The sequence below is a fragment of the Pleurodeles waltl genome, chromosome 7, assembly GCF_031143425.1.
Source record: "Pleurodeles waltl isolate 20211129_DDA chromosome 7, aPleWal1.hap1.20221129, whole genome shotgun sequence".
NCBI classification, from domain to species: domain Eukaryota; kingdom Metazoa; phylum Chordata; class Amphibia; order Caudata; family Salamandridae; genus Pleurodeles; species Pleurodeles waltl.
Window position 1 is genome coordinate 1,139,209,074 of NC_090446.1, and position 25,052 is coordinate 1,139,234,125.

General features: G+C 43.1%; 1 protein-coding gene across 3 annotated transcripts in view; it reads right to left on the reverse strand.

Moving 5' to 3' along the window:
• Positions 1-2,448: 2,448 nt before the first annotated feature.
• The window catches only part of ACOX1 (acyl-CoA oxidase 1), a 147,846-nt gene continuing 125,242 nt past the window's right edge, over positions 2,449-25,052 (reverse strand). For all 3 annotated transcript variants that reach the window (XM_069200196.1, XM_069200199.1, XM_069200197.1), the window contains exon 14: positions 2,449-4,150. In XM_069200196.1, the coding sequence (XP_069056297.1) occupies positions 4,100-4,150 (51 nt within the window). In that variant the 3' untranslated portion in view covers positions 2,449-4,099. The remainder of the gene's footprint in view (positions 4,151-25,052) is intronic.

Consider the following 25,052-nt stretch of genomic DNA (forward strand, 5'->3'; position numbering starts at 1 on the left):
GTAACCTTTGTTTTTTTCAGTGATAAATTCACACATTAGCATGCACACTCAACACATTTTGAATGATAACTCAAGAATGGTAAAGCGCTTTTTCACAAAACCAATAAAAGGCACTGAACATAAACATTTTGTGACAGACCGAGCAATCTGCACCAAATGTGGCACACTCTTTGATGTCCTACTGGACATGATATCCCCAAAGTTAAGTGCAAACCAGTCGTTGGAACTGTTGTCTAAGGGGCAAGAAATAAAAAAAATTATCTAGTGAGGTGTTAATCGTAACTGTGCCTCTGTCAAATACAGGAGATAGATCGTTCTCATCTCTGTTATTAAGGATGAGAAATGAGTTGCATTTAAAAGTCACTTTTATACCATTTCTGACCACCAGCTCTGGTCAAAGGCAACAACCAAATGGGCTCTGGGGATTGAAGGTAATGTTGGAAGAGCCTTTGCTCCACAGGCTCTAGATTCTGTAGAATTGAACTTTGGGATACAATTTGAAAAATCTCCGACACTCACAGAAAAAAACAAACAAACTTAGTTTAGAATTCAATTAAGGTTGTTTTAGCAGTCAAGTCCAGCAACCAGTCAAAGAACGGAGTTATTTAAATGTACTGACTGTGACAAAAAAACACTAAACTGAAATTTGGCAGTTAATGTAGATACACGTTGCATTTCTCTTTACATCACTCATGACGTCACTGAACACATCACAAATCACATCACTGATGACATCACACATTACATCTGCTTGACATAATTGATGATATTGCTGAATTCACTCAGCACTCCAGACCTTCACATGCAGAGCATCGACATCAGCTGTGAACAGCAAGCTCAGGCCACAAAGCCGTTCAGCCAACCCTGCACTCATCAGTGCTTCCCCAAGAGCCCACTGGGCAAGACCTTTGGTTTTGGCCAGAAGACTCTGTGCACAGGGCCCGGTTGAACAACTCTGCCACAACTCCATACAGCCTGCTGGGAAGGACTTAAGCCATACTCCGCAAGCTTTGGGTAAATACACTAGCTTCTGGCCAGACCGTATGCTGAGCACGATGTCTCCCACAGCCTGCAGTCTGGCACCTCTGCCTCAGGGCCCACTGGCTACTGCCTTGAGCTCTGGCCTTTCAATTTGTAGATGTCTCCGACACTGAACCACATAAATCTTGACAGTAATTACGATGCCTGTCGAGAAAAGAATAAAAGAGGAAGAATTTGCAGCCTAAGGGATTGCAACCATTATGTTAATGATGATGTGATAGGCGCTGTTACTAGTGACGCAATGTGTAACATCATGTGCATCGCAGGGGGTGGTAGTTAAGGTTATTCAGCTATCTTACATGACACATTATATGTTTTGGGCCACAGGGGCTGTCTTGACAACTTTAGTTTTTGCCTAGCGACATTATCTAACGGCGTCCAACACAACCTTAAAAGAATATTAAGGTTTTTTTTTCAGTGGTATATATTGTGCTCTAAGCCAGTGGTTCCCAACCTTTTGATTTCTGTGGACCCCCACTTCAACATTAATGGAACCCAGGGACCCCCACTGAATCATCATGGGAATCCGGGGACCCCCGCCTGAGTCATTACTGGAAGCTGGGGACCTAATTTGTCAATATCTGGTAATATTTTTGTAACTTTCTAGGCTCTCGCGGACCCCCTGAGAAGGCTTTGCGGACCCCAGGGGTCCCTGGACCACAGGTTGGGAACCACTGCTCTAAGCTACTGTAGCACAATGAATCTTTCTCCAACAGTATGCTCTCAAGCAAATGGGACTATTTTTAATAGGCTCAGCAGCTTTTCCAATGTGTTCATCTCCTCGTGCCGTCATATGTTATGTGTTGGTCCTAGTTTTAGTCTTGCAGTCTGCTGTGTTCCATTGTTCTCTCATAAATGACCCTGTCTCCTTGATACAGACTGGATGCTGGTGGTCAAGCAACAGACATCCCTGCAGTCTCAGCTGCATCCTCACACCCTCAGCTGACTTCTAGCAGTACCAGCTGTAACTCTGCCTTCTTGCTGACACCTCAGCTGTCTTTCCACCCTTTGGACCCAAAGCTATGCCTGTGAGGTTGCTGTGTTCTTTTATCAATGTTCGTCTTTTGTTGAAGTGTCTTGATGCAAGATCCTCAAAGACTGCCAGGTAGTGCAGCTTAAATAAAATCCAAATACACACCCCAACAGTTGTTGGGGTATGTCAGGTCTTTCTTCTAAAGGAACAACTTAATACATGAGCAATCCATTTGACATATTTTTCGTCAGTGTAAGACCAGCTTCAAAGCAAACATGTCTGAAACCTTTATGTGTAATATCAGAGCAGCACTAGGTTGTATCACTATACTCTTCAGAATCTCCTGGTCAAAGGCAGCATATCTAGTTTACAGCATAGCTAGACAGAAGTCATACAATGCACACACGAACAGACAATGAAGATAGGACACCGGGTCACTCTTCATCAAATGTATTTTCAAGTGTAAATTTTACTGCGTGGTTACAGTACAGTAATGTATCGGCTCCAGTGACATACTTTTCGGTTTAGATTGAAAGATTTGAACTTTCCTTATCATCCACTTTCCAACATAGAAAAATGTACACATATTTTGTGATACAAAAATATATGCAATCAACTGCTCATTTTAGCTCAAATGCTATCAGACATACCAGAATGAGACAGCCAATGATGTATTACTCAAATCAGACAATAGAGCATTTCTATTCTAATGGCAGGGAGGTGATGAAAAAATTAACTGCACCTCTGCCTATACTTGTCGTCTGCTCCCTGAAAAGGAAAACACTGAACCTAGTTAATTATTCCAGCTTATCTTTTGTATCAATTTTTAACAGTCAGTTGTAGTTAACATAATAAATCTGAAAGTATCCTTCATAAATGTATTATTGCATTTAATTTATGGATTAAACTAGTTGTAGGCGTTCTATAAAATACCTTTCAACAGTGCAATATCAAAATGAGCCACTATTTTTATTTGGTCAGTATGTCTATATTTGGAGTAACATAGTGCAATTATATTTCTCTAAAGAAGTGATCGAGGCAGGTGGTAAAACCACAGTTTATAAACCCCCAGAGCAAAGTTTTCTTGAGTAAAGGAATGTCTCCCTATGCCTTTTGATGACGAATCAGCATACAATGAAATCAGAATATCTTGAAGGAACCCGTAATAAACCAGAAGCCCCAGCAAGGTGGCATGAAATGCTACTAGTCTATTTTGTTTCGATCAAATTGCCTAAGGAAGTGCCTAGGTGTTGTACAGTATCTATAACAACAATTACGCATCTGACAATGCAGTAACCAGGGAGACTGTTTAAGAGGCATCAACAGAGGACAATTCACAATAGTTGGAGCATGTAAGCACTATCTGCAGTCTTCAGATTATGGGTGTTTCCAACATTAAACTGAGTGACGAGGTGTCCAACACACCAAATGCTCAGAATGTCAACCAGCTGTTTCTGGGTTAGGACAGAACATTCACCGGCAGGAAGAATGGTAATGCTTCTCCAACAACCACGTATCCCATCATAACACAGACTCCGATCATTGGTGGGAATCGGAAGGTAATCACACAGATAGCAACATCAACGAAAAAGGCCTCATTCGGTCAAGAAATACAATGTTTCATTCAAGTTACTACTTAAGGCAATATACCCGCTCTACTGAGGAGTGGTAGGTCTGCCTGAGATTTGGGCACCTGAACTAAAAACACCTCAACAAGAGTAAGTAGACGCACCTTTGAGCTTCAACTACTGATTTTTCATCGGTCTAAACTTGGATGTGTGATTTACTATCCAACGCACTCTTGACACACCTCACTTGGAGACTGGTTGTAATGTGAATGAGATCCAGACTTTACATGAAGCCAGAGTCCTTCCAAAAAATGAAATTTTGGATTTGTCCATAGCAACTGAGAATGCAAAATGAAGTGTCAATCAAATGCAGATTTCCTGGAAATGTAAGAAATATATTAAACTGATTAGAGGTAAGTAACACGCAAAGTAGTACAAATCGACATTCTAATTTAAGTATCCTAGACTTGACACCGGCTCAAGGTCAATGTGACTGTCCATTAACTGCTTGGTTTTCTCAGAGCTTGGCCTGCAGAGGCTTCAGGTACTTATGGAAGGAATCGTGCACCTTTGGAGACAGAGACAGAGGGAGAATAAACAGGAAAATAAATTAAAGATATGCTGCAAAAAAATGTACATTTAATGCTTTCCGCTAAACATTCCTTTCAGGTTATCATTGATTAATACAAAAGCTAATTAATATCATCAATTTGTCAAATAGCACATCAATTTTTATATGACTGCCTTCAGTGTATTTTGTACATCTGGTCCCCCTGATCGCTCAGCAAGCTTAGTTCCACTTTCCGATCCACATACAGATTTAATCCATCTCTTCACATAATCTACATTTTAACTTGGTTTCAAAATTGCACTGTCCAGTTCCATATCCTTTAAGAAATCTAAATAAGCAGATCTAATACTGAAGGTTGCTCTGTCAATTCATGCACCATAAGGGCAGCTACTGCTGTTGTTCATGTGAGTCATGGAACAAAAGCAATTAATGCGAAAGACCAAACCTCAAACAGTACTTGGAAAGTAATCATTTACTGGGTAGGTTAATTCATTTTCTTCACCTGTAACATGCCTACCAAACACACTTTAGGGTTATATATTCTCCCAGTCATTGAAATTATATATAATCTGTAACCTGGACAGGACAAGATCATATGTGTTAGAAACGGGGTCTTTGGTTGACAGTCAGGTTACCCCCTGTCCAAGCAAGGACCCTCACTCTAGTCAGGGTAAGTCACACACAATCCAAATTATCCTGTGCCCATCCTCTGGTAGCTTGGCACTGAGCAGTCAGACTTAACTTTGAAGGCAATGTGTAAATATCTGTGCGATAAATCATACAATAACACCATATAGCACCACAAAAATACACCACACAGTGTTTAGAAAAATATTTAATATTTATCTGGATATTTGCAGGTCAAAACGATAAAAGATGCAATAAGAAATCGTAGAGATATCACTGAAAAGTGATATGAAGTGTCTTAAGTCTTTAAAAAGCAAACAAAGTCTCTTTCAAGCACAAAGTACCTGGTTTGGAGTGAAACATCTCCGCAGGGGGCCGCAGAGGAGGAGATGCGTGGAAAAATGGTGTGTGCGTCGGTTTCACCCCTTCACACACGGACTTGCGTCGTTATTTTTCACACGGGGAAGACGTTGCGTCGATTTCCGGCACGCGGACAGTCTCCTCTGTGGGTCGCAGGGTTTTCAGACGCCCCGGGGTCTGTGCGTGGATTCCTGGGCTTGTTGTCCGGCTGCGTGTCGTTCCGGTGGGCTGTGCGTGGAATTTTCTCCCTCACGGCAGGCGTCGCGTCAATTTTCTCTCTGGAAGTCAGGCGGCTTTGTCCAGGCGGGCCGTGCGTCGAAGTTCCGGTCGCACCGCAGGCGTCGCGTCGATCTTTTCCTTGCGGGGTCGAGAGGCGTCTTTACGGATCGGCGTGCGGTGAATTTTTCACCACGGAACAAGCTGTGCGTAGAATTTTTCATCGCAGAAGGAGTCCAGTTGAAAGATAGAAGTCTTTTTGGTCCTGAGACTTCAGGGAACAGGAGGCAAGCTCTATCCAAGCCTTTGGAGAGCACTTCTGCAGCAAGGCAAGAGTTCAGCAAGGCAGCAGGGCAACAGCAAGGCAGCAGTCCTTTGTAGAAAGCAGTCAGGTGAGTCCTTTGAGCAGCCAGGCAGTTCTTCTTGGCAGGATGCAGGTTCTGGTTCAGGTTTCTTCTCCAGCAAGTGTCTGAGGTGGTAGGGCAGAGGCCCTGTTTTATACCCAAATGTGCCTTTGAAGTGGGGGACACTTCAAAGAGTGGCTTAGAAGTGCACAAGGTCCCTTTCAGTTCAATCCTGTCTGCCAGGGTCCCTGTAGGGTGTGTGGCAGTCCTTTGTGTGAGGGCAGGCCCTCCACCCTCCCAGCCCAGGAAGACCCCTTCAAAATGCAGATGTATGCAAGTGAGGCTGAGTACCCTGTGTTTGAGGTGTGTCTGAGTGAATGCACAAGGAGCTGTCAACTAAACCCAGCTAGACGTGGATTGTAAGGCACAGAAAGATTTAAGTGCAAAGAAAAGCTCACTTTCTAAAAGTGGCATTTCTAGAATAGTAATGTTAAATCCATCTTCACCAGTCAGCAGGATTTTGTATTACCATTCTGGCCATACTAAATATGACCTTCCTACTCCTTTCCGATCAGCAGCTACCACTTCAATAATGTATGAGGGCAACCCCAATGTTAGCCTATGAAGGGAGCAGGCCTCTCAGTAGTGTAAAAATGAATTTAGGAGTTTTACACTACCAGGACATGGAAACTACACAGGTACATGTCCTTCCTTTTACCCACACAGCACCCTGCTCTAGGGGTTACCTAGGGCACACATTAGAGGGGACTTATATGTAGAGAAAGGGGAGGTTTAGGCTTGGCAAGTACTTTTAAATGCCAAGTCGAAGTAGCAGTGAAACTGCACACACAGGCCTTGCAATGGCAGGCCTGAGACAAGGTAAAGGGGCTACTTGAGTGGGTGGCACAACCAGTGCTGCAGGCCCACTAGTAGCATTTAATCTACAGGCCCTAGGCACATACAGTGCACATTACTAGGGACTTATAAGTAAATTAAATAGTCCAACTGGGTATGATCCAAAGTTACCATGTTTAAAGGGAGAGAGCATATGCACTTTAGCACTGTTTAGCAGTGGTTAAGTGTGCAGTCTAAAAGCCATCAAAAACAGGTCCAGAAAGTGGATGGAGGCAGGCAAAAAGTTAGGGGTGACCACCCTAAGGCTGTCAGGTCTAACAATATGGAAAAAAACATTCTCACAGTGACATTTGAAATATGCCGGACATCTCATCCAGCTGATTTTTGTGATTACTCTGTGTTGTACAGAGCCTATATATTCAAACCACGCACATTTAAGCCTTGCATTAGGTGGTTTGAAACACCTTGGTCCAATCCAATTCAGATTCTAAACCATTTTGATATTTTTCTTTCAATTTCAGTACATTACGGGACAATATCTCATTAAGTACATCAGTGAGGCTTGAGACTCCATCTGACCTACAAGACCACCAAGCTAAGCCAGAACCCCATATATGGTGTTCTACGGGTAGGACCTTTCTCGTAATAAACAGTGGACTTTGGCTAAGGTCATACTCATCTGCTGTTTTCAGTCTACTTGATGAAAGTCTAGTCAACTGCCCACCCAGAAGATCCTTAAACCCTAAAAACATCTTTCTTCTCCTCAATGTAAAATGTATCTCAGCTGCACCTTACTAAGCAGATCTTGTATCACCCTAGTTTAAAATCGGGCAAATACAGGGTACTCATTTGTTGTCTATGTCCTAGCCTGCACTAAGTATATATGACACTCATTTCTATGTGTGTCTACTACCCATTACATGTTATAGTAGCCCCTCCACTGGAAACACCAGCTCATGCAACCAATAAGCCGTAGCTCAGACTGAGCAGGGGTAACACCTCTCAGCTCCCCACATACTCTACCTGTGGTGCTAAATTATAATCTTTAAAGTCTGGCACTTGTAAACCCACCAGTTTGATGCGTCTTCTAAAACATAAAGATACTCTTATGTTCTGCTCACCAAATTAAGACTGGAAGTAACAAATTCAAGATCATCAACAATCTTAATCTAAATGTCTGATAGTTACTTCACTCAGTGCTATCTGAGGTAGGAATTCATGTCTCACCAATTACAGATTTCTCCAGCTACTACTGCTGTGTTGACTGGCACTCCTGTGGCAACTGTTGGCTTCCTTGTGCTATTCCCCGCTGGCAGCTTGGCTCATACTTTCCTGAAAGATGAGTCCCTGTCATCTACTGTGCATGACTGGCCCTTGATTTGACTTTCTGTTATGTAACTAATGCCGCTTTCCTATTTTGTTTCAGTTCTTTAGGAACCACACAGTTCTGGGCAACCTTATTTCAAACTGCTTTCCACCCCCTGCATGTTGACTTCCTGGTGCCCAGTCAGATACTGACTTCTTGTTGGCCCAAGCTTTAGGGGATGCTGGGATTCTTGGTGCTGCAGTGGGTTACTTGGCCATTCTGGTTATCCATCTCTATAAGTAGATTGGAGGTTGCTGTCCTGACAAAGATCCTTTTGTGGTAACCTTAGATACAACCAAGCCCAGAGGCTAACCTGTAGTCTTTTCCATTCCATCTTTCTGCTGTACCCAGCATGGTGTCACCATTTACTGAAGCTGGGGCTCACCAAGCTTGCCCTCTGGAAAAGTAGCTCTGCAGCAAAAGCCCTAATTCGGCATCTCCTGATAAGTTTGACCTTCAGAGATTTGCGCAGGCTACCAACAGGGAGGTAAAGTTTCCAGGCTGAACTATTTCCGTTAAAAACATGTAGTATTATGAATGATGAAATCAGTACAAACTTAATCTTTTCAGCATTTCATGAAAAACTCTCTAGACCCAACTGTGACACTTCACAAGAAGATTTACAGGTGTCTGCTGCAGGGTATTTTCCACTTGATGATGCGACACAGCTCTAGATGAGCTAATTTTCTTTGCTAGAGAGCCGGTGGCAAAACGTCTACTCCTGAAGATCCTGTTTGATTTAAAGAAGGCCTGTTCAGAACAATTGGTGCCCATATGTTTGAGTTGTTTGGGAAAAATAACCTTCCAATCACTGTGCATGAGCTGGATGCAAACCTTTTGCTTAAACCAGACAAAGACCTTGGGCACATTGGCTCCTGCCAACCTCTTTTCATGCTAATTGAGAATTAAAAATAACCTTACTAAACTTAGCAGAATGAGGCTAGTACCCCCATTCCGTCTCTAATCCAGAAGGACAAATTTAGGTTTTTTTCTGGGACGATCAACCCACCTACATCTTCCCTGATTTATTACATGTGAGGGCATGTTTGAATCCTGAAACCAGTACTGTGGCTGTCTTACTAGATATATATAGAAGGCATTATATGCTGAAGAATGGCTTTACGGTTGTGGCACTTAAGAGGTTTGGAAAGCACACAATGCAAACGTTCTGTGTTTTACAATGAGGCCATGGTGCTTAGTATAAGGGTAGTCACTGGGTACTTCTCTTTAAAATGGGATTTTGGCCTGAGGGTCAATCCCGTTCTCCTCCTGCTTGAGAGCTGCTTCCAGTGGATCTGCCCCAATTCAGATAGCAGATTGTTGATAAAGGTCTTTGGCTTGACAGGGGCAGTATGTCTGCATCACTACTTGGTGATTGTTGCCATATGCCTGCATTCCAGACTGAATTATTTCCCTGACTGTACCAAATATTGCATAGCTAGCCTGCCATTCAGACCTCCAGATGAACTAGTGGAATTCTGCATTATTCTCCCTTATGGCTAATATAATCTCACCTTTAGAGGATGACCTTGTGGGGTGTAGTAGAAGGGATTTCATGGAAGGAAACTCATTGCGGCCACTTAACTTGATAACATCTTGAGGGTCCTTGAGAAGCAAGAGAACTGAATGCTTCACTAGAATTTCTTCCCTATCTCTGTAATTGGGAAAGCCTCTTATAAAAATGAACACGCTTACACACTTTTTGTATCTATTTCTTGCAATCCTAATTCTTTACCTATATTTTAATCATATGATCAGATTCAGTTTAAGCTACTACATGGAGCAAAACCACATGGGTTCATTGCAGAAGACTTGTCTGGCAATATGCTTCAGGCAGGATTTCTGCTTGAGATTTGAGTGTATTGCTGTTGCATGTTTGGCAAATCATTCACCTTGCATAGATAGTGAGAGAACATCCAGTGTCTCCAAATTGGCTGTATGCTTATCTAGCTGGCATTCATTGCCCCCAACCCTAGCGTAAATCTAATTACACTGAAACTGTCAGTAGATAGAAAACCATATCAAACATCCTAGGTTGTTTTCACCACCACTTTCTTTTGCCACACACAAGGAACAAAGTTCTCCTTTGACAGATTATGCACCATTGGTTAAAAGATGTCCTGATACATGGTGAATTTAATACAAAAACCTATGGAAATGTGAAAGGTGGCAACTCTGCACATATACTTTTTCCATATAAAATCAGGGCCTTGATGAGGAAGGCCTAGCAATTTCCTCAGCACCTTGGCAATAGAAAACCCATGTAGATGGCCTCTCTGGTGTAGCATCCACATTCTATGCCAAAATACAGAATGGGGGAACAATTTTGACTACACCTGCTTGCCTTATTAGGCCACTGACATCAAACAGAGATAACCACTGGTGTGATGTCTTCAGCCTAAGCAATAAAATCACACTTAGGCCTTGGTGCAGATCAATCATTAGAAAAACGCTCTTCATCTAGTTGACATTCCCAAATAAACCTGATTTGCACTGCATTGATACATGTATATTTCTTGCACTAGTTAGATGCCATTTGGGAAGGGGCGCCTTGGGGTTGTTCTCTGTTTTAGAATCTGTGTTCCTGCTTTCTGCTTTATTGATCGGCTACATGGAAACTGGGCAGTTTAAATATGACGTGTTCCACGGGTGGTTAGGCTCGTTGTACAAAGAGTGGTCTAAAAACTAAGGATGCTGCCTAGAGCTTTCCTACGCAATGAACGGCTGACTAATATGATTTCTTTAATAATGAAGAGGATGCTTTTTTCGGAAATACATCTTTAGATTCAGTCCATATGTAAACAATCTGAGTGGGTCAGACTTTACCCATCTTTATAACTGAAAAAGATTTGGTCTTATATACGGACTCCATACAAGTGGTACTATACCAATGCACATCCCTTTGTTCATGTAAACATTGTGTTTTGAGCCTTCTATCAATGAATGGGATGTAGACTGCACTGCCTGTTGGAATTAAATATAATGTTAAAAAATACAATATGACTGCACTGGTGTTTGTTCTGGGGATGGGTTTATATTTCCACTCCTACTTGCTGAATTAGGGATCTGATAATAACACTGGTCAATTGATTATGATCTAGCTAAGTGGTATCTGCTAACTTCAGGGGCAAGGTTTGAGTCAGTGGTACAAGGTTGTGTCCTGTCGGGGAGGTATACAGGGTTCCACCACTTTCCCATATCAGTTTGTAATGTTGTCTCCAACCTACCCATATTTAATCAAACTTTTTGGGGCAGACTCTCATTGTGCAAACACATTTTTCTGCCACCATGCAGTGAGTCACCCCCGTTTACCCACAACTCCCAGGTTGGAGACAGGGGGTTCCCACAGCTATGTCTCTTTTGGCCAGGCCAAATCCCAGCGAACAAAACAGTAATTGTCGCCTCTGTTGGTCTACAGCCCCTGGCATACCCAACAGAACCAACAAGTATCCTAGACAGGTTTGAGACTATCCCGTTCCAGTAGCTCTACATCGGAGGGCAAGTCCACACTGTACGAATGTAAAGCCCTCTGCTGCCCGCACCTCAGACAAGTGGGGGCTCTGCCTATTCTGTGGAGCCTACATCTGTTCTAGTATACTCTCTCTCTTCACCACAGCAGATAGGGGGGGGAGACCGCAAAGGAAGCAACATGGTGGTAGTTAGGATTGACTTGGGAAATACCCAGGTAGGAAGAGAGTATCCATGTAGTATTGGTACAAGGAAAGGACAGCTGCAAAGCTTGTACACCAAAAAACAGTGTTAAAGGTGATTGATGGAGGAGCCGTAGAAGATGGAAGAAAATGCAAAGGGATGGCCAGTGAAGAAAATATTTGTAAAGCAACGTGCAAAAATCCATCTTCCTTGACTCCAATTAACTTAAACCTAGATTTGACATCCCCTACCCCTCTTACCCCCCCCTCCCCCCCCACTGGGGGCTTCTGATTCAAGTTTTCAGTGTTGGAATGATGGGGCCCCAGTGAGGCTAGACAGCTTATAAAAAGAACCCAATCCAAAGAAAGATTTAAAATAGCCCACTGGGCATGGGAAAGACAAGTATAACCCAAAGCTAATGATGAGGACTACTCTGGAATCCTTTTTTTATAACGGGAGAATGAAAAAGGACACAGCTCTGCTATAGACAGAAATAAATTAGCTGCATACCGATAAACCACCATCAAACATAACTGCCTAGAATACAGACCTGGAATATCCAATCTTGTAAAGAAATAAAATAAAATAATTGTACAATAAGGGCAAGATCTGAAAAATCATTCATAGGTGTGGTACACAAAGAGAACTCGTACACAATCCTAATACACTGGCACTTCACCTTGTTCAGTCTGAAAGGGACGTTTGGTAGCAAAGACCTTCGTTTGAAGGGGTATGGAGAGAGAGGTGATATGATCCACATGTGGTGGACTTGCCTGATGATCTAAAGGTGATGGGGTGAGATAAACAATATACACAATAACGTGTACCCAGTAGCCATTGGACCCTAGAATTGTGGGGAAGAAGACTATGTATCCAATTACTACATCTACAGGCATGGTACTTGCTCAATTGTTATTGGCATCCACCTAGCTTTGGCCCAATTTTGGAAACGAAGAGCTTACCCCATCCCTATGGTCCCTTGTCTCTATGGGCAGTACATCAAATGCACAAAAGGTGATGGGTTGGAATGCTTGCAAGAAGTTAACCACTCCCAACTGCTCAGGCTGTTCCTATTGGAAGTGGATTGGGACTGATTTTAATATCCAAACTGGGTCTGAACTGAGGTGGCACGGTGGGCAAAAGAACGATGGGTGGAATGCTACCCCGAACGACTGCCAGTGGTTAGAGAAATTGCAAGCATTCTGACCATCACCTTTTGTGTGTCTGATGTGGATGTTCTCAGATGAGGGTAAATCTGATGTAATGCTACCATATATCATTTCCACTTTGGAGACAAGGGACTGGTTCTATTGCTTTTGTTTTTATACAATTTAGCAGGTTAGCTGCTTAATGTAAATGTCACTGGCATGGGTGGCAGTGGTGCTTTGAAAGGAACTGAGTATCCATCCTGCATAATTGTTAAATCTAATTTATTGCTTGTTATGCTTTGCCACTCTAAGATCTTGTGAGATACAAACCTCCCACTTAAGTGCCTGGATTGCAGCAAAAGTGGCAGGCGGAGGGGGTAGTCATATGTTATTGTGTGCACTAGAGGAGAGCCTTTCCAGGCAAGTTGGCCAAATGCAATTGTTTGGATGGGCTTGATTTGGCATGTTACTTGTGATAGGAATCCGTCTGAAGAGGTTGATGTTATTAATGGGGTTGGTAGTGCCCTCAAGAGATTGAACATTTGGCAGCTGATAGATCTACGGCCATTATTGCGATATTGAGAATTGTGGTGCCTCTCTCTTCCACAGCTTTCAAGGTCTGTGCTTCATTGTTCATGCCGACTGTCTCCTCTTCTGTATGTTGACCAAATGGCGAGGAGCCAGAAAATGGAAGATTAAGAATTTTTATCTGTGCATCTACTTTCAAATATGAATGCCGTAACCAGGATGATCTTCTTGGAGCATTCTGATAGCACTCATGATATCGCCAGATTATCAGAGAATATTGATGGCCTTCAGACATTTCCTCAGTGAAAAGCTGCTACCTTTTTCAGCAACTGTTTTGCAAAATTTCCCAAAACCTGTTGCTAACCACATCTCCTTAAGAGGGCTGTAGCACTGGCAGCCTTATGAGCAGTGCCAGCAGTACACCACAGATCTTTTTTCCTGCAGTGTTCAATCTCTTGCTTTTCCCATCCGGGAAGCAGTCCATTATAGAGCCAAAGAGTGGCGTTTTCTGGCTGCTGACACTATGACCAAGCCAGCCTTTGGGTCAAGCCGAAGGAATGCCTAATCCTGTTCCAGAGGCACATATTGTTTCAATATGCAAGGTGCTGCAGCCTCAGTACTTGCTGTTGAAAAGATTTATTTTGCAAGCTCCAAGAAACTGTGGACTAGAGGAGGTAATGGTCTGGGTGCTAAAAGCGGCTGTAGACTCTCCATAATAACAGGAATGGCCTTATGAAGAGCTTCCAGAGGAACATTTAGCTTTGCAGCACCTCTGGCCAGGACATCCTGAAAAGTGGTAATATTGTCCATGGGAGAAGTTGTTGGTGATCCAGCAAAGGGTGCAGGAGTAGAAGAAGAAGTAGTGTCTGTGTCCCATCCATTCGATTTTGCAGAATGAAGGGGACCTTTCACATTTATGCTCCCATTGCAGTTAATAGTCACATGGAGGAATATCTTATGGCAACAGAGGTGAATGTGGTGCTTCCTATGGTTGGCAACTTCTAAGTGACTTTGTAACAGAATGAAAATGTCACTTACCCAGTGTACATCTGTTCGTGGCATTAGTCGCTGCAGATTCACATGTTGAGCACAGTCCGCTGCCTGGTGTTGGGCTCGGAGTATTACAAGTTGTTTTTCTTCGAAGAAGTCTTTTTTGGTCACGGGACCGAAGGACTCCTCCCTCTTCGGCTCCATTGCGCATGGGCGTCGACTCCATCTTAGATTGTTTTCCCCGCAGAGGGTGAGGCTGGAGTTGTTTGCTATAAATAATGCCCATGCAATGGAGTGAATACGTATGTACATAAAAAGTTTATAATAATTATTTATAAATGTACAAATGTTTAAGATTTAAGATTTACTTCTAAACGGCTACAGGCTTCCCGGGGAGGCGGGAGGGCACATGTGAATCTGCAGCGACTAATGCCACGAACAGATGTACACTGGGTAAGTGACATTTTCAGTTCGATGGCATATGTTGCTGCAGATACACATGTTGAGCATAGACTATAAAGCAGTTACCTCCCCTAAAAGCGGTGGTTTAGCCTGTAGGAGTTGAAGTAGTTTGGAATAATGTTCTTAGTACAGCTTGGCCCACTGTAGCTTGTTGTGCATTTAGTACATCTACACAGTAGTGTTTAGTAAATGTATGAGGCGTAGACCATGTTGCAGCCTTACATATTTCGCTCATAGGAATGTTTCCTAGAAAGGCCATTGTAGCACCTTTCTTTCTGGTTGAGTGTGCCTTTGGTGTAATAGGCAATTCTCTCTTGGCTTTAAGATAGCATGTTTGAATACATCTGACTATCCATCTAGCAATGCCTTGTTTAGAGATTGGATTTCCTATGTGTGGTTTTTGAAAAGCTATGAACAGTTGTTTTGTTTTCCTGATTAACTTTGTTCTGTCAATGTAGTACATTAGTGCTCTTTTGATGTCTAATGTATGTAGTGCCCTTTCAGCCACGGAATCTGGCTGTGGGAAGAACACTGGTAATTCTACTGTTTGATTTAAATGGAATGGTGAGATTACTTTTGGTAGAAATTTTGGATTTGTTCTTAGAACTATTTTATTTTTGTGTATTTGAATAAATGGTTCTTGTATGGTAAATGCCTGTATTTCACTTACTCTTCTGAGGGATGTGATTGCAATGAGAAATGCGACTTTCCACGTTAAATATTGCATTTCACAGGAATGCATGGGTTCAAAAGGTGGACCCATGAGTCTTGTTAAGACGATGTTAAGGTTCCATGAAGGAACTGGTGGTGTTCTTGGTGGTATAATTCTTTTTAGCCCTTCCATGAATGCTTTAATAACTGGTATTCTAAATAGAGACGATGAATGAGTAGTTTGTAGGTAAGCAGATATTGCTGCGAGGTGTATTTTTATAGATGAAAAAGCGAGGGTTGCTTTTTGCAAATGTAGTAAGTATCCCACTATGTCCTTTGTAGAGGCATGCAATGGTTGGATTTGATTGGTATGGCAGTAGCAAACAAATCTTTTCCACTTAGATGCATAGCAGTGTCTAGTGGAAGCTTTTCTAGCTTGTTTTATGACCTCCATACATTCTTGTGTGAGGTCTAAGTGTCCGAATTCTAGGATTTCAGGAGCCAAATTGCTAGATTCAATGATGCTGGGTTTGGATGCCTGATCTGTTGTTTGTGTTGTGTTAACAGATCTGGTCTGTTGGGTAGTTTGACATGCGGTACTAGTGAAAGGTCTAGTAGAGTTGTATACCAAGGTTGTCTTGCCCATGTGGGTGCTATCAGTATGAGTTTGAGTTGGTTTTGACTCAATTTGTTTACTAGATATGGAAGGAGAGGGAGAGGGGGAAAAGCGTATGCAAATATCCCTGACCAACTCATCCATAGAGCATTGCCTTGTGATTCGCGGTGTAGGTACCTGGATGCGAAGTTTTGGCATTTTGCGTTTTCTTTTGTTGCGAACAAATCTATCTGGGGTGTTCCCCAAATTTGAAAGTAATTGTTCAGAACTTGGGGGTGAATTTCCCATTCGTGGACTTGTTGGTGATCTCGCGAAAGGTTGTCTGCTAGTTGGTTTTGGATCCCTGGAATAAATTATGCTATTAGGCGAATGTGGTTGTGAATCGCCCACTGCCATATTTTTTGTGTTAGGAGACACAATTGTGTTGAGTGTGTTCCTCCTTGTTTGTTTAAATAATACATTGTTGTCATGTTGTCTGTTTTGACAAGAATGTATTTGTGTGTTATTATGGGTTGAAAGGCTTTTAACGCTAGAAATACTGCTAACAGTTCTAGGTAATTTATATGAAATTTTGTTTGGTGTACGTCCCATTGTCCTTGAATGCTGTGGTGATTGAGGTGTGCTCCCCACCCTGTCATGGAAGCATCTGTTGTTATAACGTATTGAGGCACTGGGTCCTGAAATGTCCGCCCTTTGTTTAAATTGTTGCTGTTCCACCATAGAAGCGAGAGGAATGTTTGGCGGTCTACCAACACCAGATCTAGAAGTTGACCCTGTGCTTGTGACCATTGTGATGCTAGGCACTGTTGTAAGGGTCGCATGTGTAGTTTGCGTGTGGGACAATGGCTATGCATGATGACACCATGCCTAGAAGTTTTAGCACAAATTTTGCTTGTATCTTTTGGTTTGGAAACATAGCACTTATTACCTTGTGGAATGCTTGAACTCTTTGTGGACTTGGAGTGGCAATTCCTTTTGATGTGTTGATGGTTGCCCCTAGATATTGTTGTGTCTGACACGGTTCGAGGTGTGACTTTGTATAGTTGATGGAGAAACCCAGTTTGTGAAGGGTTTGTATGACATATGTGGTGTTGTTTGTGCACTTTCTTACTGTGTTGGTCTTGATTAGCCAATCGTCTAGGTAAGGAAACACATGTATTTGTTGTCTCCTGATATGTGCTGCTACTACTGCTAGACATTTTGTGAATACTCTTGGTGCAGTTGTTATTCCGAATGGCAACACCTTGAATTGGTAATGTATTCCTTTGAATACGAACCTTAGGTACTTTCTGTGAGAAGGATGTATCGGTATATGAAAGTACGCATCTTTTAGGTCTAATGTGGTCATGTAATCTTGCTGTTTGAGCAGTGGAATGATGTCTTGTAGTGTGACCATGTGAAAGTGGTCCGATATGATGTAGGTATTTAGTGTCCTGAGATCTAATATTGGTCTTAATGTTTTGTCTTTTTTTGGAATTAGAAAGTACAGGGAGTAAACTCCTGTGTTTTTTTGTTGTACTGGTACTAATTCTATTGCATCCTTTTGCAGTAGTGCTTGAACTTCTAGTCCTAAAAGTGCTAAATGTTGTAGTGACATTTTGCGTGTTTTTGGAGGGATGTTTGGTGGGAATTTGTGGAATTCTATGCAATAGCCATGTTGGATTATTGCTAGTACCCAATTGTCTGTTGTAATCTGCTGCCAAGATTGGTAGAATTGGCTTAGTCTTCCCCCCACTGGTGTTGAGTGAAGGGGTTGTGTGACTTGAAAGTCACTGTTTAGGTGGAGGTGTTTTTGGAGTTTGGAATTTTCCCCTACTCCTTGGGAATTGACCCCCTCTATATCCCCTGAAACCTCCCCTTTGGAATGAACCCTGATAGGGTGTGGTTCTTGTTTGTTGGCTGGTGGTGTCTGTGGGTTGGCCACGAAACCCCCCTCTAAATGGAGTTTTTCTAAAAGAGCCTCTGCTCTGCGGGGAGTAGAGTGCGCCCATGGCTTTGGCCGTGTCTGTGTCCTTTTTAAGTTTTTCAATGGCTGTGTCCACTTCAAGGCCAAAAAGTTGTTTTTCATTGAAGGGCATATTAAGGACAGCCTGCTGGATTTCAGGTTTGAACCCTGAAGTGCGGAGCCATGCGTGTCTCCTTATGGTGACAGCAGTGTTGACTGTTCTTGCTGCAGTATCGGCTGCGTCCATTGAAGAGCGGATTTGATTGTTCGAGATCGTTTGTCCCTCTTCAACTATTTGCTGCGCCCTTTTTTGGTATTCCTGGGGAAGATGGTCTATGAGAAGTTGCATCTCATCCCAGTGTGCGCGGTCATATCGGGCTAGCAGCGCTTGAGAATTTGCGATGCGCCATTGGTTGGCTGCCTGTGATGCGACTCTTTTTCCTGCCGCATCAAATTTTCGGCTTTCTTTGTCCGGAGGTGTGGCGTCGCCAGCTGTATGGGAATTTGCTCTTTTGCAAGCTGCCCCTACTACTACGGAGTCAGGTGGTAACTGCGAAGTAATAAACACTGGGTCTGTGGGTGGTGGTTTATATTTCTTATCCACCCTTGGGGTGATGGCTCTTGATTTTAGGGGCTCTTCAAAAATTTGTTTTGCGTGCTGTAACATCCCTGGTAGCATTGGGAGACATTGATATTGGCTATGTGTAGCCGAGAGGGTGTTAAATAAAAAATCATCCTCTATAGGATCGGAATGCAGTTGGACATTGTGGAATTCTGCTGCCCTAGCCACCAGTTGCGAGTATGAGGTACTGTCCTCTGGCGGTGATGGCTTTGTGGGGTATGAATCGGGATCATTGTCCGGCACTGGGGTGTCGTATAAGTCCCAATCGTCTTGATCCTGATTATCTTGACTTATAGTAGTTTGCGCTGGTGAGTGCATTTGTGGCGGAGTTTGTGCCGGCGATGCCTGTTGTGGTGGAGAGGGCGGAGGCGTGACTTTTTTAACCACTTTGGCTTGTGGTTGTGCGTCATCCTTGAGAAATCCGATCCTTCTTTTTCTCATTATTGGGGGAAGGGTTGATATCTTCCCTGTGTCTTGTTGGATGTACAGTCTCTTTTGTGTGTAGTCTGATTCTACACTTTGGAGCTCTTGTCCAAATCTGTGCATCTGGCCACTTATTCCTTGTTCCTCTGTGTAGGAAGGAGGTGTGGAACTTTTCGGCGCCAAGAGAGAATCTTTTTTCGGCTTCGGTACCGACTGAATTTTTGTGGCTTTCGGCAGTGTGTCTCGGTGCCGATGTTTTTCGGTGCCGGCATCTTGTTTTTGCTTCTCGGAGCCGCTATCTCGGCTCCGAGGTTGCTCCATGGCGGTCCCTCGACCGGAGTCGGGTGTCTGCGCTATGGGCGTGCCCTTTTTCGGCGCCTTCGACGGGTCGCCGGTTTTATGGGTCGAGCCATGGCCTGTTGGCAGTGGCGTCCCCTGGGCTTTTTTTTTTTCGATGGTCTTTATTTTCGACGTCTTACTCACTGTTTGTTGTTGTTGTTTGACGTCGGAGTCTCCGGATTCTGAGTCCGGAACCGAGAATGTTTCCTCTTCGTCGTCGAAACGTTGTTTTGTCGGCGTGGATGCCATTTGTAGACGCCTGGCTCTTCGGTCCCGGAGTGTTTTTCTGGACCGGAAGGCTCGACAGGCCTCACAGGTATCCTCCTTGTGCTCGGGGGACAAGCACAAGTTACAGACCAAGTGCTGATCTGTATAAGGATACTTACTGTGACATTTTGGGCAGAAACGGAACGGGGTCCGTTCCATCGGCTTCGGCGTCAGACGCGGTCGGGCCGACCAGGCCCCGATGGGGGATCGAAGCTACCCCAAAGTCTTCCGATGATCGGTGTCGATGTACCTAACTATCCCGATACCGAACGGAACAATACCGACGCTTTCTTCCGAGATTCTGACTAACTTTCCGAACCGAAACACGGAGCGAAAAGGAACACGTCCGAACCCGACAGCGGAAAAAAACAATCTAAGATGGAGTCGACGCCCATGCGCAATGGAGCCGAAGAGGGAGGAGTCCTTCGGTCCCGTGACCAAAAAAGACTTCTTCGAAGAAAAACAACTTGTAATACTCCGAGCCCAACACCAGGCAGCGGACTGTGCTCAACATGTGTATCTGCAGCAACATATGCCATCGAACGGAGGTCATTTCCTGATCAGTACCACTGAAGTTGGTCATGAAACCATCACCTTCATTGTTACCAGTGGCAGTAGATTTAAAATCCTCAAAGGAGTTTGTACTAGATCCTCTGCAGGGATTCTTAATGATAAAGGCAGAAGTGGAGTTGGTGCACCATCTGGAGCAGGGGACAACCTGAACAGTTTCCTTGGTGAAGAACCCTCTACTATTGAAGAGGCAGATAATAAGGAAATCATTGTTGTAACCTGAGTGGTTCTGTATATTACTCAGACATAAAATGCCACTAAGACAGAGATCTACCAAGACAAAGCCTTCTTCTGGATCTCCTGGCCTTTCTTACTGTCTACATATCTGACAAAAAGTTGGTCGTTGTAAGTCCATAGTTCAGCCAATGTAGTAGCTGACTGACCTAGTGGGGTTCAGCCTGTACATCCTCTCCTCTGCAGGATAGGTGGAAGATGAAATTGAGAAGCTTAATGGACTGCCTCATATAAAACTGGGTAACCATGTTTGGAAGGCAAGTCGCTTTTGCCCAGAAAATAAGCTTGTCAGGGAAGAAATAGGTGAAAAGGGGATTGCACACACAGCATTTGGAGTTCACTGACCCGCCATGCAGTCTTCATGGGCACTAAAAAGGTTGCCTTTAAAAACAATAGCCACAACTGGCAGCTATGTAATTGTTTGAACGGGCACCCTATCAAAAAGATTAGAACCAGATTAAGGTTCCTTTGGGGTATCATTAAAGGAAAGTCCTTTACAAGAACTCAAAACTATTGGGGACTTGAACAGAAGAGATTGATATGGAAACCAAAAACACAGACCGGCAGATATCAAACTTAATTATTGGACTAGCCAACTAATTCCCATCAACAACTGTCTCTTTGCAGACTGAATCAATCCCAAGTGTTAGTTTTGAACTGGAGTACATGGAATGGTATGTTGTTTTTAACCATGTAGTATGGGGAGATGTTCAGACCTCACATGCCTCAAAAATAGCAATACTTTTAGACACTGCACATTGCAATGGATAGGATGAGAGGGTACGTCGACTGTTGAGACCCCACTGGTTTGGAAACTGGATTAGGCTCACAGTTGGGCTTAGGGTCTTTCATTCCTGAAACCTTTTAGGTACTGTGAGGCTGGGAGATGTATGGGAGGGCTATTATATCAAATCCTCTGCACAGTTAACGGAGACCTATGAATTTACAGCTGCTTCACATCCTGGATGCCCATAGAGATAGAATAATACTAGTAGCACTACTTTAACTTAGCCCCTTAGAAGTGAAGATCACTATGGGATGCTTGGCTTGCAAGGGAATTTCGATAATATACAGATTGCTTTCGACTAATACTCCCAACCCCTTAAAGTAACGGGTGAAATGGGAACAGAATGTGGGCCCCTTTCAGGATGTTATCTTGAACAAAGCAAAGCAGCCCCTCTGATCCTTGCAAAAGATATGGGTCTACAACACATCCAACTGAAATGTTTTCACATAATCCACCTAGGCCTGGTGAGAGTATAATAAATTAAGCCAGGGATACATTTGAACTGTCTACAAGCTGGAGTTTGGCACCTTCTTCCACACAATCTGGGAATTCCCATTTATATAGTGTTAATCCATACACATTTACTCAAATTATTGGCAGAATGGTTGTACCTGACCCTAAGATGGCATTATTGTGCTTGATGGATGAGTGGGGTGAGCACAGGACCACAAGACCTTTGGTACCTCTGGGCATGTTGATCACCAAGAGTGATAATGTTTGTCATTGGTGCTAGGACTGGGCACTCCCTATTGGGGAATTGACCCACAGAATGGACTACTGCGCTAAAGCAGAGGAACAGGTTTATAAACTCTGGTGTTGCCCTCAGAAGTATTACAAGTCATGGGGAATGTGGGTGAGATACCATTGAGGGTGAACTCTGGTGGTCTGGAGAGTAGCCAATATGAATGATATAAAAGTGTTATGTGGCTCAATGATTATGACTCTGCTAATGTGTACTTGCTGTATGCTGTTTGATATTGGCTTTAAAACTAATAAAAATATGCAAAAAAATAGCTAAACACAGACAAAGCCCTTAACTGTGCCGACTGCACAACTTTGCTGGGCCAATGAAAGGGCAAAAGACAAAATATCTGATGGATATGCTTTAAGATAATCAATACAAATTTGCACACTAAGTAAATTGGTTCCACAGTCTGGTGCAAACAGACGTCACTGCAATTTGTCGAAAGGATGATGAATGACATAACACTTCCAAAGCGCAACAGCTGCCTCTATAGAGGCCTCCCAGCTCTAGGACAATAAGAGAATTAAGAGCTGAAAAGGTGCGTTTTCGACATTTGTTTTGAAAATACATTCTGTAGATATCTTCCTGAAAGAAAGGGGAAGATAGTTCGAACGTTTGGCTGCTACCGCCCACAGGGAGCAGCCGCTTTGCAAACCCTACTCGTAGCACACACAATAGGAACAGATTGGTGGACCACAGAGATGGGTTGGAGTGTAGTGCAGCAACCACTCTCTCATGTATAAAAAGCCCTACTGATACAAATCTCTGTAGGCAATCACCAATATCTTAAAATTTAGATTTTTGGTTATCAGTAGCCAATGAAAGTCCTTCAAGTATGGTGAAATCACCTCTCTACCTGGGACCTTCAAAATCATGCTAGCTGCTTCATTCTGAACTATCTGTAGACTACGCAATATGTAATCCCAAGTAAAGGGTGTTGGTGAAGTCCAGTCTGGAAGCTATTCAAGCCAGCACAAGGGTTTTTCTGGTGGAATAAGGAACCAAAGTAAAGATCTTCTTTATGGATTTGATGACACAAAGTTTTGTGCACGGAAGGAGAGATTAGTATCAAATAGGACACCAAGACTTCTCGCCATGGTAGCTGGCATCAGGGGATAGTCCAGTTCAGAGACCCACCAGTTATGAAGGTCTAGAGTATTCTTGTCTCCCAAAAAACAGTACTTCTGTCTTGTCAGAATTAAGTTTCAGACAACTGTCTCTCCAATTTGCCAACAAGGCTAAGCAGCCTTTGAATGAAGCTACAATGTTGCCATCAAAATACTGGAAAGAAACCAGTAACTGCGTATTGTCGGCATAAGACATCACCATAAGGCCCACTCTATTCCACAACCTTGGCTTAGGGGCCAATATAGATGCTAAACAATGTGGGGCCCAGGACAGAGCCCCGAGGGACACAGAATCAGAGAGGTTTGGCAGAGAATGCAAATGGCACCAGATGAACTGCCTAGACTCTAGCCAATAGAAAAGAATGGAGCCAGGAGAGGGCCAAACCAATAATACCCACTTCCTCCAGCAGAATGGAATGCGATACTGTGTCAGACGCTGCAGACACATACAAGAAGACAACCATTGCATCCTGATTAAGGATCATTATAACAAAGTAAAGGCCTGATTTAGATCTTGGTGGAGGGGAATACTCGGTCACAAACGTGACGGATATCCTGTCTGCCGTATTACGATCCCATTATATCCTATTGAGATCATAATACAGCAGACAGGATATCCGTCATGTTTGTGACGGGCATTCCATTCACTGAGATCTAAATCAGGCCTTTAGACACCTCCAGCAGAGTGGATTCAGTACTAAACCCTGGACGGAAACCTGAATGTGACTCATAAAGCAGCTTGTTGCGTTCCAGATAGGCAGAGAGTTTTTGTTTTACTAATCTTTCCAGAATCTTAGAGGCAACCGTTAAAAGTTAAATTGGTCTAAAATTGCTCAGGGTCGAAGGGTCAGTATTAGGCTTTTTTTAAAGGTGGTAAAGTGCAAGCCTTTTTCCAACACAGAGGGACTTTAACTGAAATCATAAACAGGTTGAGCAACTAGTTAAGATGTAGCGTAACTGAATTTGCTAACTTTAGGCGGGCATGGCTCTTGCATTTAAAGAAAGCTTGCACCATGTCTTCCAGAGAAATCTTACAGAAGGTACTCAAGCACGGGAAGAGATATGGTTGGGGGAACCACCAGAATTACAACTTGACAGGTGGTGGCTTGTTCCTGATCAACGTTGCAATAGAAGGATTCTATTCTGTTATAGAAGAAGTTGTAGCACTTCCTACAGAGCCCACTAGAGGGGGTACATTTCCACTGACAGGTCTCAATGCACAATATTAAAGACTTCTGTCGGGGCATTTGAGGCTTCCTCAATGCGTTCAGTAAAAAAATAGTGTCTGAGCTTCCTGAAAAGATTTACTGAACTCCTGTAAGGTTTCAATGTAAAGACTTTTAGCCTGGACACAATAGTCTCACCACCATTGTCTTTCTAACTGCTTACGATTAATTTTCTCCTTCCTAAGCTCATCTGAAAACCATAGAGCTGTGGGTTTGGTTTGTCTGGTGTGAAGTTTTTTCCATGGGGCTATTGTAGCAGCAGCTGTAGCAGCAAGCACCTGAGTGCTTGGTCTCTTTCTCTGGACTATTACTGTAGATTCCTTCTGTAGATCCAGCTCCATTGGGTCTCTGAGGACCAACCTTTTTTCCTGTTTCCTGAAAAACGGAGTATCTTTTCAGAGCCACTTTTGAGCCACTGCTGGATGCTCACTTGTGCAGTTGCCCTTCACCCTGCCTGTTCAGTTCTCACACCTCTATGGTGCCTCGGTCATGTTTTGTTTAGAAAAATCTAGCAAGGAGTGTAAATTACATAGGTACCCGGGCTATCCCTCTCTGTCCTTATTATGTCCCTTTCTATCTCGACCACGTTGAAAGACAGTCTACATACACGGCAAAAAACACGATGAACTAGACTTATATAGGCTGTGAAATTTAATTTACATGGACATAATCATTTGAACATTGTGTAATTTAACTTATTGCTTGTATTTCATTTGCTACCTTTTTGTCTTTGAGCACATTTTTCTTTTCACACTGATCACTTTTACAACTTTGATTAAACATTTTGTCTATCTTCTCTT